Source organism: Madurella fahalii, assembly GCF_045866475.1.
Source record: "Madurella fahalii IFM 68171 DNA, scaffold_1, whole genome shotgun sequence".
Classification (NCBI taxonomy): domain Eukaryota; kingdom Fungi; phylum Ascomycota; class Sordariomycetes; order Sordariales; genus Madurella; species Madurella fahalii.
In genome coordinates, this window is record NW_027263971.1 from 1,325,720 (window position 1) to 1,339,254 (window position 13,535).

General features: G+C 54.0%; 4 protein-coding genes and 1 non-coding gene across 5 annotated transcripts; all 5 read left to right on the forward strand.

Annotated features, from left to right (window-relative positions):
• Window positions 1–542: 542 nt before the first annotated feature.
• On the forward strand, window positions 543–2,036 carry MFIFM68171_00410 (Hard surface induced protein; the record flags this gene model as incomplete). The annotated part of the gene is made up of 1 exon (XM_071055832.1): window positions 543–2,036. The coding sequence occupies one exon, from the start codon at window positions 543–545 to the stop codon at window positions 2,034–2,036; it is 1,494 nt and encodes a 497-aa protein (XP_070911933.1).
• A 1,192-nt stretch (window positions 2,037–3,228) lies between these two features.
• On the forward strand, window positions 3,229–3,977 carry MFIFM68171_00411 (Glutathione-dependent formaldehyde-activating enzyme; the record flags this gene model as incomplete). The annotated part of the gene is made up of 5 exons (XM_071055833.1): window positions 3,229–3,404; window positions 3,490–3,522; window positions 3,603–3,648; window positions 3,718–3,788; window positions 3,857–3,977. 5 exons carry the CDS (start codon window positions 3,229–3,231, stop codon window positions 3,975–3,977), a joined length of 447 nt encoding a protein of 148 aa, XP_070911934.1.
• Window positions 3,978–4,594: 617 nt separating this feature from the next.
• MP_IFM68171_r1 lies at window positions 4,595–4,710 on the forward strand. The gene has a single exon (XR_011605950.1). It is a non-coding gene; the product is annotated as a 5S ribosomal RNA (ribosomal RNA).
• A 1,508-nt stretch (window positions 4,711–6,218) lies between these two features.
• On the forward strand, window positions 6,219–7,668 carry GLN1_1 (glutamate--ammonia ligase; the record flags this gene model as incomplete). Its single annotated transcript, XM_071055834.1, has 7 exons — window positions 6,219–6,221; window positions 6,303–6,586; window positions 6,643–6,811; window positions 6,870–7,053; window positions 7,118–7,406; window positions 7,464–7,595; window positions 7,650–7,668. The coding sequence occupies 7 exons, from the start codon at window positions 6,219–6,221 to the stop codon at window positions 7,666–7,668; spliced, it is 1,080 nt and encodes a 359-aa protein (XP_070911935.1).
• A 4,355-nt stretch (window positions 7,669–12,023) lies between these two features.
• On the forward strand, window positions 12,024–13,211 carry MFIFM68171_00413 (uncharacterized protein; the record flags this gene model as incomplete). Its single annotated transcript, XM_071055835.1, has 2 exons — window positions 12,024–12,080; window positions 12,135–13,211. The coding sequence occupies 2 exons, from the start codon at window positions 12,024–12,026 to the stop codon at window positions 13,209–13,211; spliced, it is 1,134 nt and encodes a 377-aa protein (XP_070911936.1).
• Between the last annotated feature and the right edge of the window lie 324 nt (window positions 13,212–13,535).

Below are 13,535 nucleotides of genomic sequence, written 5' to 3' on the forward strand. Positions count from 1 at the left end.
CTTCCCGACTCTGCACGACGCCATTGCGGACAACGGCGTCGGCCACCGAGCACAAACCCTTGCGTGGACGCCACTCCTTATTTCTCGCCCACTGTGATTTCCCGTTTGTCCCACTGTCCTTCGCTTCCCAGGCCACTCCTTTGGCTTTCGTTACTTTGCAGATTCCCGCTCTCTATTCGTTCCCCCTCGCTGCTCTTGCCACAGTCCGATTGGCCCCGAGCATTGACCGGTAAGTCCACTTGGCCAAGCAAGCTGAAACCTCCGTGGGGAATCGCACCGAGAGAAAAGGCGCCCGGATTTGCAAAGCTTTGGTGTTCACTTCTCACGTTGAGTTGCTACAGACACTGCACGCTCCTTCCAGTGACACGCTCGAACCAAGACTTTGGAGCTTATCCACTCTCGAGTCTGGGTGGGATTCTTATTGCCTGCTGACACGAACTACGGTACAGGATTCGGGCCCAAACGCCGGATGCCGTAGACTTACGGCCCCGAGACGCTTGCTTCTGCTCGGTCTTGGCAGTCGAGGCCTCCCCGGCCGCAACATGCGATTCCCGGACCACTGGTCGCCTCCGAGCTCCGGCTCGCCCCGGCGCCCTCTACGCCAAGCCTGGGTCAGACTGCCTAGGTTACTTCTTCCGAGCTTCCTTGTCGACTGCATCTTCCCCGAGCACAAGCCTGCATGGAGGGTCCACCCGACGTCGTATCTTGACGGCCTCCGAGGCATCGCTGCCATCATCGTTTTCTTTTGCCACTTCACCGAGAACAACTTCAGGGCTCTTACACCTTCGTATGGTCTCAACGCCGATAGACCTTCTTCGTTAGTCCAGCTTCCCTACCTACGAATCATCTTCTCCGGCCGGCCCATGGTGCACATCTTCTTTGTCATATCCGGCTTCGCCTTGTCGTACAAACCGCTCAAAGCCCTTCATGCCCGAGACCTCGACAAATGCTACACTGCCCTAGCCTCATCAACCTTCCGGAGGCCTTTCCGTCTGTTCGGTCCATGCATCGTATCCACGTTTCTCATCCTGTGTGTGCGTCAGATGGGCTATCTTGAGCCCGCAAAAGAGACGTGGGCGGAAGAGTTTCGGAAGTGGAAAGGCGCCGTGCTTCATCAGATTACCTGGCCCTGGGCATGGGACCGAGACCTGAAGCCAGCCTACGACATACATCTATGGACCATACCGATCGAGTTCGCGCACTCGATGCTGCTCTTCATTGTGTTGCTGATGCTCTCGCGGGTACGCCTCCGCATACGGATGGCGGCCGCCCTCAGCCTGATGATATATTGCCTTGTGTGTGGGAAGTGGGCTGGCTTTGAGTTTCTGGCCGGCATGTTCTTGGCCGAGATTCACTTACTGAAATCGACGCGCGCAAAGGAATGGGAAGATTCGGGGACGTACAGCCTACGGGATACGTCGGGCGGTTGGCTTCTGCAGACACTCCAGATCAGCCTGATCCTTCTGGGCCTGTTTATCGGAGGATGGCCAAACAAGGCAGCCGACCAGACGCCCGGAATCCGGTACTTCTTGGAGCGAACACCGATGCCATTCGCCAAGATGGACCACCTTGCGCCCCAAAAGTTCTGGTTCGGGCTGTCGGCGGTAGCTCTAGTATGGGCGGTCGGAGAGCTCGATTGCCTTCGGAGATTCTTTGAGCGACCTTTCGCGCAGTACTGTGGGCGGATCAGTTACGCCGTGTACGTTTGCCACGGCCCGATGGAAGATCTTCTCCGGGAATGGCTACTGGGCCATCCCCAGACCCCGGCACGCGGCATTCCGGGATCAGCCAATTTCAAGCCGGCCATGCCAGCGACGGGTGTCAAGGGATATCTCGGGGTTGAGACAACGCTTCAAATCACGGTTAGCTGGTTTGTAGGGCTCTGTCTTTTGGGGTCGCTCGTGATCTGGGCGGCCGACCTTTTTTGGCGGGCTGTTGACAAACCCATAGTCAGCCTGGCCAGGGAGCTAGAAGGTCTATGTCTTGATGATACCGAGCTGAAACCCCGAGCTCCCGGGTACTCTATGGCAGCATGACCTTGAGCATGTCCTGGGTGTGATCGTTGGATACGCTGTTAGAACATGGCATTAGATGGCGTTGGTTTATGTTGGATTCATATTCATTGCGAACCGTTGGCTGGTATACCCAGGTTGTTTTTCCGTTTGGCGAGGCATTGTGTGCACAACCCTACTACGAGATATTTAGATTTACTTAATAGACACCAAAGACATTGTTTCGAGTCGCTCGATCCAACCGAGCAACCTTTCCTTTTTTTTTTTTTTTTTTTTTTTTTTTCCTTCATAGATCTTCTGTAAGCCCGGAATATCGGCGCTCTCGGGGATATGATCGGGCATCCGAAGGCCGAAAGGGTCGCAGCCGACGGGTCGGTGCTCGATGTAACATCGGACCAGGTCAGTGGTAAGCAAGGCAATGGAAAACCTCCTCCTGACAAGCCCGATAACAAACTCAGCTGGTCTCGAGCCACTAGCCTGGAGCGCCATGCATTGGCGGCGGGGAAGTCACCCTCACTATGGAGCTGAACGGTGGAGCATGGATATGCAGAGGTTGATATAAGCACCAGGCCAAGACCAAGCGCACCTCTTCGCGTCCCGTTCGCCAAATATGCAATGTACACACTTCGCGATGATCAGCTTGCTAATTTGATTCAGCTACGGGGTGTCATGTGACCACGCGACCATATGTCCCTATAAGGTAAGGGTGAGTCACGTCAGGGGGAGCGGTGACAGATATAAGTAGAAACTTCCAAGGCCGCTGTGCGTGGGTTAGACATTTGGCCTGAGGAGTCACAATTTTTTTTCCAATTTTTTTTAGGGATCTAAACACCGGTTGGTAAATTGGCACAGCGTGCCGCGTTTTATTTGCCTGGTTGCTTCCATTTTGTCAGACAGCATTTCTACCGTTTCTTCCTGGGCCAATTGGACCAACTAGCCCCCAACATCACCTTAAGTTGGCTTTCCGATCCCTCGGTCGGCCTCCGTCTTCGGGGACGGGACAGGTGCAGGTTGTGCATTGCTGCCGGTGGAAGCCGTCGCGACCCGATATCTTCAAGCTCGGTTCAAGTTGGGCGGGATTAGGGAATAAACCCGCGTCGGCCGTCTCATCTCTCGGTTCTGTTCATCTCTCAGGATCCTCGTCCTCGAGAGTACGGCGGAGTCACGCTCTTACCAATTGAGTCATATAAGAGACAACAGACAGAAACCGGAGACAATGGAGGCCAGCTGCCAGTGCGGTGCCGTCAACTTCAAGACGCCCACCCCCAAGCCCCTCGCGCTGTACATCTGCCACTGCCATGACTGCCAGCTGCAGACGAGTTCGGCATTTGGCACATCGGCGATTTTCCCGAGGTTCCCGCTGCCGGATGCCGAGTTGTTGAGTTGTTATACGTAGGCTTTGATTCTCTCTTTGTCTCTCGCCCTCTGCCTGTTCGTCACGTTGGACTCTGACTAACCCAGGAATTCGCTGTTGTAGGAGAATGACGAGCAACGGACAGATGTTGTATTGGTAGGTGCACCTTCTTGTACTTGGGGGACATTGACCGGGGAACGGCAGTGTTGACAACTTTAATTAACCCTTGATTACAGCTACTTCTGCAAGCAATGCGGTACTCGCCTGATCCACACAACTCCGGTACGTCCCTTAACGTTGCATACGGACCTGATGAACTGTTTTCCCAATACTAAATAGCAGCGGTCGAAGGGTAAGAATGTGGTTTCGGTCAAGGGCGGTTGCATCGCGGGTCTGAATTGGAAGGAGGCCATTCACATTTGGTAAGCCTGCCCCGTATCATTCTTGCGTGTATGTGTCTAGGAGTGTGGCTAATTAGGCGTGCCTGCAGGACCAAGTCGGCCATGGTGCCCATCCCTGAGGGATCAGAGACATACTCGGAAGACTCGGGACACACTGATTACGGGGATAGCCAGGAAGTGCTGGACCAGCCAACTGGGTTGATTGGGTAAGGTGGTGAGTTGTTGGGATACGAGCAAACATTGTCCCGGTTGATGGGAGACGGTGGGTCAATTGAATGAGAGTTGAAAAACAGCGGCTGATGAGCCCGGGTTTGGGCGGGCTATACTATCAATATACGGATTGCGGTTTAGGGTTGCGTCGAGGCTAGGGTGCTTTTCTGGGGATATTGAGTTTGGCACGAGTTGGGCCGGAATTTACGTAGGTACATACTCTGACTGATGCGGGACCCCGATGTCGAGTTTTTCAAGATTGAGATTTTGACATGAGTATTCGGCGGGCCAACCCCTCTAAAGCAGCTTCGAGCACTGATTGACTTGGTTTGCATCTATTTGCAGCACCCTAGACCCCAAACTCGTCGTTAGAACTCACTAATCGCTTACTGGTAATTCAGGGAGCTCAATTGGACGTAATGAAGTTGTGAAATATTTCTAGCACCACCCGAAATGTTAAAGCACGTCCGATGCCTTTCTTTCGGGGCAATTGAGGTCCTTGGGGGTTCTGCTCACTAATTACGCCTGGCCGCGTCTCTATCCAATATTGATATGGTACCGGCTCTCAACACAACGAGCCCATCTTATAAGCTCGAGAACGACCTACACCCTGCTACATACGGCCATAGGCGGTAGAGAATACGGGATCCCGTCCGCTCTCCCTTAGTCAAGCTACCGACCGCCGAATCAGTAGTTGGGTCGGTGACGACCAGCGAATCCTCGGTGTTGTATGTTTTTTTTTTTTGTTTGTTTGTTTTTGGGGGTTGGGGTGTTTATTACGGTGTTGTTTAGGGTCCAGTTGTTCTAGGCCGTGTGGCTCGCAGGATCTGTTTGTTGCCGTGGCTTCGAGAACATCTCGGACTTTGCACGTATGTGTAATCTGAATCTAAATATAGCAATCGAATCGAAAATGGGTGTTGCTACAGTACCGTGGTGGATTGACGTCAGGCCTAGGGTCCTTGAAGCCCAGCCGTCAATCAATTAGGTAATATGACCGGCGTCTCGAGATCAACACGAACGATGCTCGGGCGAGCCCAACGCAAAGACTCGGAACGCATTGACCTTGGGCGCGGGAAATGGGTTAACGGCCTCACGGCAAAATGACAAATATTTCACGCCAGACTTGCGAACTTTAACTGAGCCCGACTCCAGTTTCGATCCAAAGCGGACTTCGTGGTGAAGAATGCGAACATGCAAGTTGAAGCAGGCGACGGGCCGTGAGCGCCACAAAACGGCCATGGAGTGGCGACCTAACCGAAACAAGGCGGTCACGCCCAAGGTGGGAACACGGTGTGGGCCTGTGGCTGGCCTGCGCCTCGCCAAGTGATCCGGCTTGTAAATCTGGAACCGGGTAAGCTTGGAAGTCGATCGGCTGGCCCGTGGCGGACGGATTTGCAACGACTCTCTGAATCGTGTCGACCTGTTGGTGCCGTGTTCAGATGATTGGCCCACTGCTAATTTGCGTTAGATGCGCGTGTGGTTTCTCTTTGACAAAATATGACGCTAAGGGATATGTCGCATCCGACTGATGGTGTCCCCGGCAACGTTGAACCCGGCGGTCTGCAAGGCGGGCAGCAGCCGCATGCGGCCTCCAGCTGAGTGGCATTTGGCACGCATCAGCAACCTTACGCAAGAAGAAGGGCGCATCCAATCAGAGGGCGTCGATAATTGAGAGCCAGATCGGACCCGTGGCGATCTATTGGTGGGGTGTCGGGGGCTACCGGAGGAGCCCCGGCAAGCCGGGTAGGGTCGCGGGACATTCACAATAAACCCAACACAACCCTAACGCAGGAGGGACGAAATTTTGAAAACCCCTCATGCCGAGGGAGCAGCGCTAATTTTGGGCATTTGTTTCGCCTGTGTGCCTGGTCCGGCGGACGGCATTCCAGTTTCTCAATTCGGAACGCTATGAGAAAAAAAACGGGACGGATTGGGCTGTCGCGTATTTGGCCGTGTCAGAATGTCAGGGACCAGCACCGGACAAAGGCCTCGAGGCTTGGAACGAAGCCCCACGGCCCCGCCACCCCATGCGGGGCCCTCCGACTCGCCGCCGATAAAAATCCCTCGGTCCGGACCATGACACGTTCTTTGCCAAAGCCCCGAAATTCTTTAACTTGCAATTGTTTCCCTTCCTTCGTTTTGTGAGGTCTCAACCACGAGTGGTACCGCACAACCAAACGCCCCACTCCTTTGTTTGATACCCCGGATATTCCCCCAGATACCCAGAACAACACCGCAGCCATGGTAACGTCTCCCTCGGAGCCACCTACTGTCCTACGTCAAAGTCGCAAGACCGCACAATACTAACAGCGTCTTTGTGATCAGACGTCATCAGAAGCACAAATCTCACGATCCGAGATCGTTAGGCAGTACACCGAGCTCGACCAGAGGGGCATCGTCATTGCTGAGTACATCTGGATCGACGCTGAAGGCAACACCCGCTCCAAGACCCGGACGCTCGAGGCCGGTCAGAAGTGGGATGTTTCGACATTGCCCATCTGGAATTTCGATGGCAGCTCAACAGGGCAAGCCCCCGGCGGCAACTCGGATGTCTACCTCCGCCCGTGCGCCGTATATCCCGACCCCTTCAGGAAGGGTGACAACATCCTGTAGGTTCCCCTACAGCTAGATTTGAGGAGCGCCCATGCTAACTGGATTGTTCAAGTGTCCTCGCAGAATGCTGGAACCACGACGGCACACCCAACAAGTACAACTACCGCCATGAGTGCGCGAAGCTGATGGAGGCACATGCGGAGCACAAGCCGTGGTTTGGTTTGGAGCAAGAGTACACGCTCTTGGACTTGCATGACAGGCCGTATGGCTGGCCCGTAAATGTACTTTCGACCCTCTCTCGCTACGGTCATTAACAGACGGCTAACACATTTTCTGCAGGGTTTCCCCGCTCCCCAGGGCCCCTATTACTGCGGTGTCGGTGCTGGCAAGGTTGTCCAGCGTGATATTGTAGAGAGCCATCTCCGTGCCTGCATCTATGCTGGCGTGAAGATTTCGGGCACCAACGCCGAGGTTAGCAAGTCACAGTGGGAGTTCCAGGTCGGGCCGTGCGAGGGCATTCAGAGTAAGTTTTGGACCTAAAACGCACCCTAGGTTAATTGGGATGTCCTGCTGACCTCTCCGTTTAGTGGGCGACGACCTTTGGATTGCGCGTTATATCCTTGCTCGCGTCGCCGAGGATTTCGGTGTGAAGGTGTCACTGCACCCCAAGCTTATCCCAGGTGACTGGAACGGCGCTGGTCTGCACAGCAACTTCTCAAGTGTCGAGATGCGCGAGGAGGGTGGCATGGTGCACATCGAGGCCGCCATCAAGAAACTCGAGGCTCGGCACGAGGAGCATATCGCTGTCTACGGTGAAGACAACGAGAAGCGTCTCACCGGCCGCCACGAGACCGGCAGCATCGACCAGTTCTCATAGTATGTTGACCCGCCTTGCATCTCCCTGACAAGAAACATGGACTAACCAGACTACAGTGGTGTGGCCGATCGCGGCGCATCAATTCGCATTCCACGTGAAGTCGCTGCTAAGGGTTACGGTTACTTCGAAGACCGGAGACCCGCCAGCAACGCCGACCCGTACCGCGTCACTGGTATCCTGATGGAAACGTATGTATCCTTGAGGCTTCTCATAATGGAGTGCCAAAACTAACGAACCCGCAGCATCTACGGCGCCGTCTAAGATGTTGCACTCTTTCGTTTAGAAGAAGTGCTAGAAGGCACTCCCATGCGAATCATTCTTTCTCCGCATAGCACATTTCCACATTCTACACTCCCTTCGTCTTGGACTCATCCCTGGGTTGGATTAGAGGAAGTACACTTGATTAGACTGCGGCGTCGCCTGGTGTTCAGGCTAATGGAAGCATGGGTTGCGAAGATGCGTGTTGCTGCTGCTGTTAGGTCATAATATCACTATAGGCGCTATGGGTCTGGGCATCGGTACTGGGCATAATTGATACAATAGACTTTCAGGAAGACGGGCATGTTGCCGTCATCCTTACTTAAGAACACAACTTGAATTGCCTCCTGAACAAATGGATGACGTTTGCCAAAAATAGTACAAAGTCAAGGGACCTACCGATGATGTCATGGACGTCAGTGGCGGGCCAGGGCGGAGGCGGGGGATCATCTTGGCAGGGCTGGGACCTGGGGTCATCTGGCCGCAGGAACCGGGCGCAGCAGGGTCGGGTCGGCGTTTGGTTCCGGATCTCAGCGCTGGAGTGGACATACCCGGATCCTTTTGTTGTTCCAGTGCGCATTGGTTGGCTATGACCGATGTCGGGTGGTTGGCAACCCCCATCCCTCTCGTATCCGCTATCGATAGCTCAGCTGCGCTGTGTCGGTCACGAGCCGGGAAGCAGGGGCATTCGGGACAACTGCCTGCCTTCGGTTGCGAGGTTGATGGCCTCTTCGTGTGGCTAGCAAAATCCACCTCGATATGGACCAATTAGCTGGCCTATCAGCCGATCGCAAAATATCCATGTCACTGGGATTACCGAGGCATGCCCCGGCTTCTAGTGTACTGTGACATGATGGGTTTGATATCCCGAGGTACCTTTCTTAGAGCAGCTCGGCGTCTGATCAGGCCCAGAGTTACGCTAACCTAGAGCGGCCGAGAATTAAAAGAATATGCATCTTGACCCTCTCGCTCTACATGGAGGATAGTAACTGGGCCTTGGGAAGGGTGTGTTTAAGGAGGGATCAAGATGCCATGCGCAAGGTGGTTAGTGAAAGACGAACAGAAAGCATTGAACACAGCAAAGCCGTCGGCAATCTCAGACGCATTGTACGATTTAGCGGATCCGTAGGTCTCTAATTAGATGGCACCGGTATGCTTTGTAGCTACAGCCCCGTCAGTCCCATTCACTAGGCACGTTAATGTAGATAGGTAGGTACATGTGATTGGTGCAGGCCAAGGTTTGTCTTCATTTATGAACCTTCTTTGCTTATACTTGCATCATTGAGTTGTTTTTGCAAGAGCCAATAGTTTCATAGATTTGCGCGAAACTATGCTCCGGGTACAGGTCATTTCACTTTGGATTTAGTGGCATGATTGTTAATACAAGCACTGCCGAGGTTTCCAAAGTAAAGCTGTCATCTACTAGTAAGCCTGTCGCTGCACTGGCCAACTTTGAAACAGGAAGAAATTTCACTTGACATATTCGTAACCGGATGATAACAGGAGGTAAGTGCCTGCTCCGGTAGGTACGTTTCCCCCGGCCTTGCTGCTGCTGGGATACACACTATTCAGGTAATTAGAATTGCGTCGGTGAGCACTCAATCCTCGACGGAGCCTTATGATGGGGTGCAGAACTTTGTGTGGCGTTTCGCCGACAACTTTCTGTCCGGAACGGCGCTTGGAAATTCCAAACCATGAACTAATATCTGGCGCTGAACTCGGAGTAGATTTGAGCGCATCATGATCGTGTTTACAGGGGTATTGGGTGAAGTATATATTACTTAAGAATGAGAGATTGGGATATTCTTTAGGGTCGAAGACGGACTTGGATAGTAAGAATCCTTACGTTGCAAAGCCACCTTAAGGTTTCCAAGATAGCTGCCCATACGTGACAGTTTTCTGAGCCGAGTTGAAACGTTCGCTCTTATTGCAGTCCAGACGCTCATTCCCAGCGGAGGACGGAGAAAATTCTTATCAAATTTGCAAGCACAACTTGATGTTGGATATCCCATGACTGTCCCGATATTTTGATGGAGCCTCTAGCCAATCATCAATCTGGTATACGAGCTCATAGTGGAATGGGGTAGATTATCGACCCCTGCTGGCCAATACATAGAGTAACCATTAGAGAACGGAGCCATTCAAGATGTCGCCATCCTCTGGCGTTTAGGGTTATCGCTGATACTAGCATCATAGTAGCATATAAAAGTATGTGTTGCCATGCTCCTATTGCGGATGCAATGTCTCTACATGATGGCAGCCGGGTAGGTCGTTGTAATGCTGAGGTGATGAATGTAGCGGACGAACAATTGATGGAAATAGGCCATCCGATAAATAAAGCAGGCTGGCAGCCTCACAATGTCCTGCTTCATATTGAAAACCTCTAGTGCCAATTTCTAAGAGGACATCGTGGGGTTGCATTCCGGACTAGTCTTCAGGTTAAAGCAATGAGATAAAGACACCTCGTTTTCATGAACTGCTATCCAGCTGTGCTCCTGCGAATTTTTGAACACTTCGAGGTAAATTTTGTGATTAGCGGCCGCGATCCTTGGGTAGGATTTGAATGGAGGGCCTCAGGGATGAACGGCTAGGGGGATCCGCTGGGGGACCGGGGATTGAAGCCCCCTTCATGCAAGAAACACCTGATGTTAATTTGTTGGGACGAAGGTCGGCCGACCGACCCAGGACTGTCGAGGTTCTTCAATGGTGACCGGTTTAGAAAGCTGATATCGTTTTCAGAGCCAGATAAAGTACAAATTCCCGTTTACAGTGTCATTAGCGGCCCTAAGCCGAAGTCGGCAGCCAGAAAAAGTCTAGAAAAAAAAAAAAAATATAGCATGTGGGGTCTTCAGGAAAGCAACTGCCGGCTAAAGGGGACCGCTTACGTAAAGTGCAACCTTGAAGTGTCTGGACGGCCCGAAATTCAGGGGGCTCGGCCCGTTAAGCCTCGCCTTCCGTCAATCCTTTCGTGAACACGGGGCAGGGGACAGGATGCCATTGTGAGTTGCAGCAAAAAATGCGCTCCAACGTTCTCCCACTTTCCACCACGAAGTCCGGCGCGTGCATACCGTGTAGGTGGACGGTGGGGTGCCGGATCTCGACCTGGTCTGGCCGCATGTGACGACCTGGGGAAATTTTGGGGCCTGGGGCAAGGCGGGTCTCATCTAGCGCCGGGGAAGACCACTGTGGATCGCGGGCCTCGCAGGACCTCCCGACATTGGAATTTCGAGCCATTGGATTCGACTTCTTCAGTCGTTTCTCATTGCGATGGCATCTTCGTCCCACCTGATCCTTCCTGTCGTCTGGCCTTTTGTGCATCGATGTCGGCTGACGCAAACACACCCGGGCAGGGGCCTTGGTTGCAAGTGCCGCCCTCATATCTGCTGCGCAGCTGCTCATCGCCGACAGCTTGGTTCAGCATGACTTTGTTGAACAGGCACGGGGTTCACATTCCATCCTTTATCAGCCCATATTTCGATTACAAACAGTCGCGGGGCTATGACAAGTTTTGTTGTAGCCAGGCTCCCCTGCGCCACTCATGCAACGGCTTGTTTCGCTTGGGCCGACCTCCGACACGAGCTGTCTGGGGTCGGTCTCATACACCCCACCCGCAAGGGACGGTTCTGCGGCTGCCACACACAACCACCATGCGATGTGAACGTCCCAACTCACCTGCGCGCGTCTTGCCCGCGGGGTATTGGGCCCGATCCGCCCAGGGATTCGTTGCCGAGACCCCGTATGAGACCGTCCCCCCTGGCATGGTTGTCGTTGAGACGAGATGGGCGTCTAAGGTAGACGGCTAGACCCATCGCAACGCTTTTGCCCGAGAGGGTGCATTCCTCGTTCGATGCCGACGAGGATGGGGCTTGCTCGAAACAGTTTCATCGAATTTCTTCGCGCTGTTTCCAGCTTGACCCAGCTTTGGTCTGTCCCTGTCCTCTTCCATAATGTTGTGAGCCCCGTCCATTTCTGCTTCGTTTGTTTAGTTGTTCTGGCCTCAACCCACATTCCCTTTCGAGGCATTTCTTTCCTTCTCTACTTGGTGGGCATCGGGACCCCAAGCTTCGTTCTTTAAACACAGCAGTGCTGCTTTTGCCTTGCTCCATCTCCACATCCGTTGCCACTCGGACCCGATCTCGATTGACGAGGAGACGCTCTCTCATTTTCTCGCCGGAAGCGGTTTCGAGGGCGACGGTTGGCTCGGCTTCTTTGGTCACACAGTTCAGGGGTTGATCCCAGGGTTCTTTTTGTCGACGGCTGGCCTGTTGTGCTCGATCTTTTCCGGTTCTCGACGACGACTCTTGTGTATTCGCTGTGTAGGACGGGACGAACCTTAGATTCGTGGGGCCAAAGTCAGAATGAGACCCCATGTGCCGTCTCTAACACTCATTCTGAGCTCCTTGTCATTCGCTCAAGTAAGAGGATGTCTATGGCTAATCTACTCAATGCAACTGCTGACACAGCTCTAGGCGGCTGCGTACGACCGGCGCAATGGGAGACTTATCGGCCGCCAGAATGCGGTCGAGACAGGTGGCCAGAACATTGCGGACGGCTTCATGAGCATGTTCAACCGTGTGGCTGGAGGAGGTGGACAAACAGTCACCGAAACAATCCGGCAGACCATTACCGTGGGAGGCGCCGGGGCGGGGGGCGCTGGTTTGAATGCGACGGCGGTAACCGTTACCGTCACGGCCGCGGCGTCAACTGTCACGGTCTGCCCTGGTCAGGCCAATGGAGCTGTGGATGGAATCCAAGCCGGTGACTTGGCCTCAACCGGGCTTGGAGGAGAGGCAGGCTCCGCGGTAGCGCCTCCGCCTGCCGGCAGCGTGGTTGCCAGCGGCGGAGTAGGCGTGTCGGTAGTTCCGGTCCCATCCGAAGCCCGAAAGACAAGTGCAGTGCAGAACCCGCCAGTTACCTCGGACCCGGCTGTTTCTTCTGGCATCGCCGGCGCAAGCTCGACTCTAGTGCTGCCGCCAGCTGAGTCACAGGCGTCACAATCTGAAGGGCTTGTGCAGCCTCCGGGGCTCTCCGCTACTGACTCGGTAACGTCTCTCGCGCCGCTGCCATCCCTTTCCCCACTTCCCAGCCTCTCGGATTCCGGTTCGTCGGCAACATCTCTCTCATCACTGGCGTCCCTCCAGACGCCTCCTGGGCTCGCGGATCCCACGTCTCCACCCATCGCTGGTGCGCCCGCGTCGGAGTCTTTATCGGGAGCTACCTTGACTTCGGCCGCCACGTCTGCTACCTCGCTAGCTCCTCTCCCCGGCATCGCCAGCTCGCTCGACAGCACACTCAACCTCGGGGGCAATGGCGGCGGCGCCGTAGCAACTAATGTTATTCCCGACGCCGCTTTCGGTGGCAGCGCGGGCGTGATCCCGGTGGCGTCGGCTGCGGTTCCCCCGGCTCCGACGGCGACGCCGGCAGTGGCTAACGGCGCCGGCGTTGGCATCACAATCGACGTCTCGGGCCTAACGCTCTCGAGCCAGATCAACCTCGGAAACTTGGCGCGGCAGACCCCTGCTGCCGCTGCTGCCGTGAGAGTGTAGATCTGGGGGCGGCAGAGCAGCTGCTGGAAGAGAGAAGAGAGAAAATAAAAACGAAGAAGATGTGATATACACAAAACGCCCCAATGATGTTATACCCCTTTTCGGTTCTCACGATTTATTTATTCTTTTTGGATACTATACCGGTCGTTGTTTACAGCGGTAGTGTCGTTTGTACTCCAGCCTTGGTTTGGCCATACATAATTGTATATAGCACTTGTACACGCCGCTCTCCCCCAGGTGGAAGCGAGCCACATTTCGTTTCTTAAAGTCAGTATAACAGAAGGAGAATAAATCTCGGAGTTTCTGTGTGTGTCTTGTGTGATT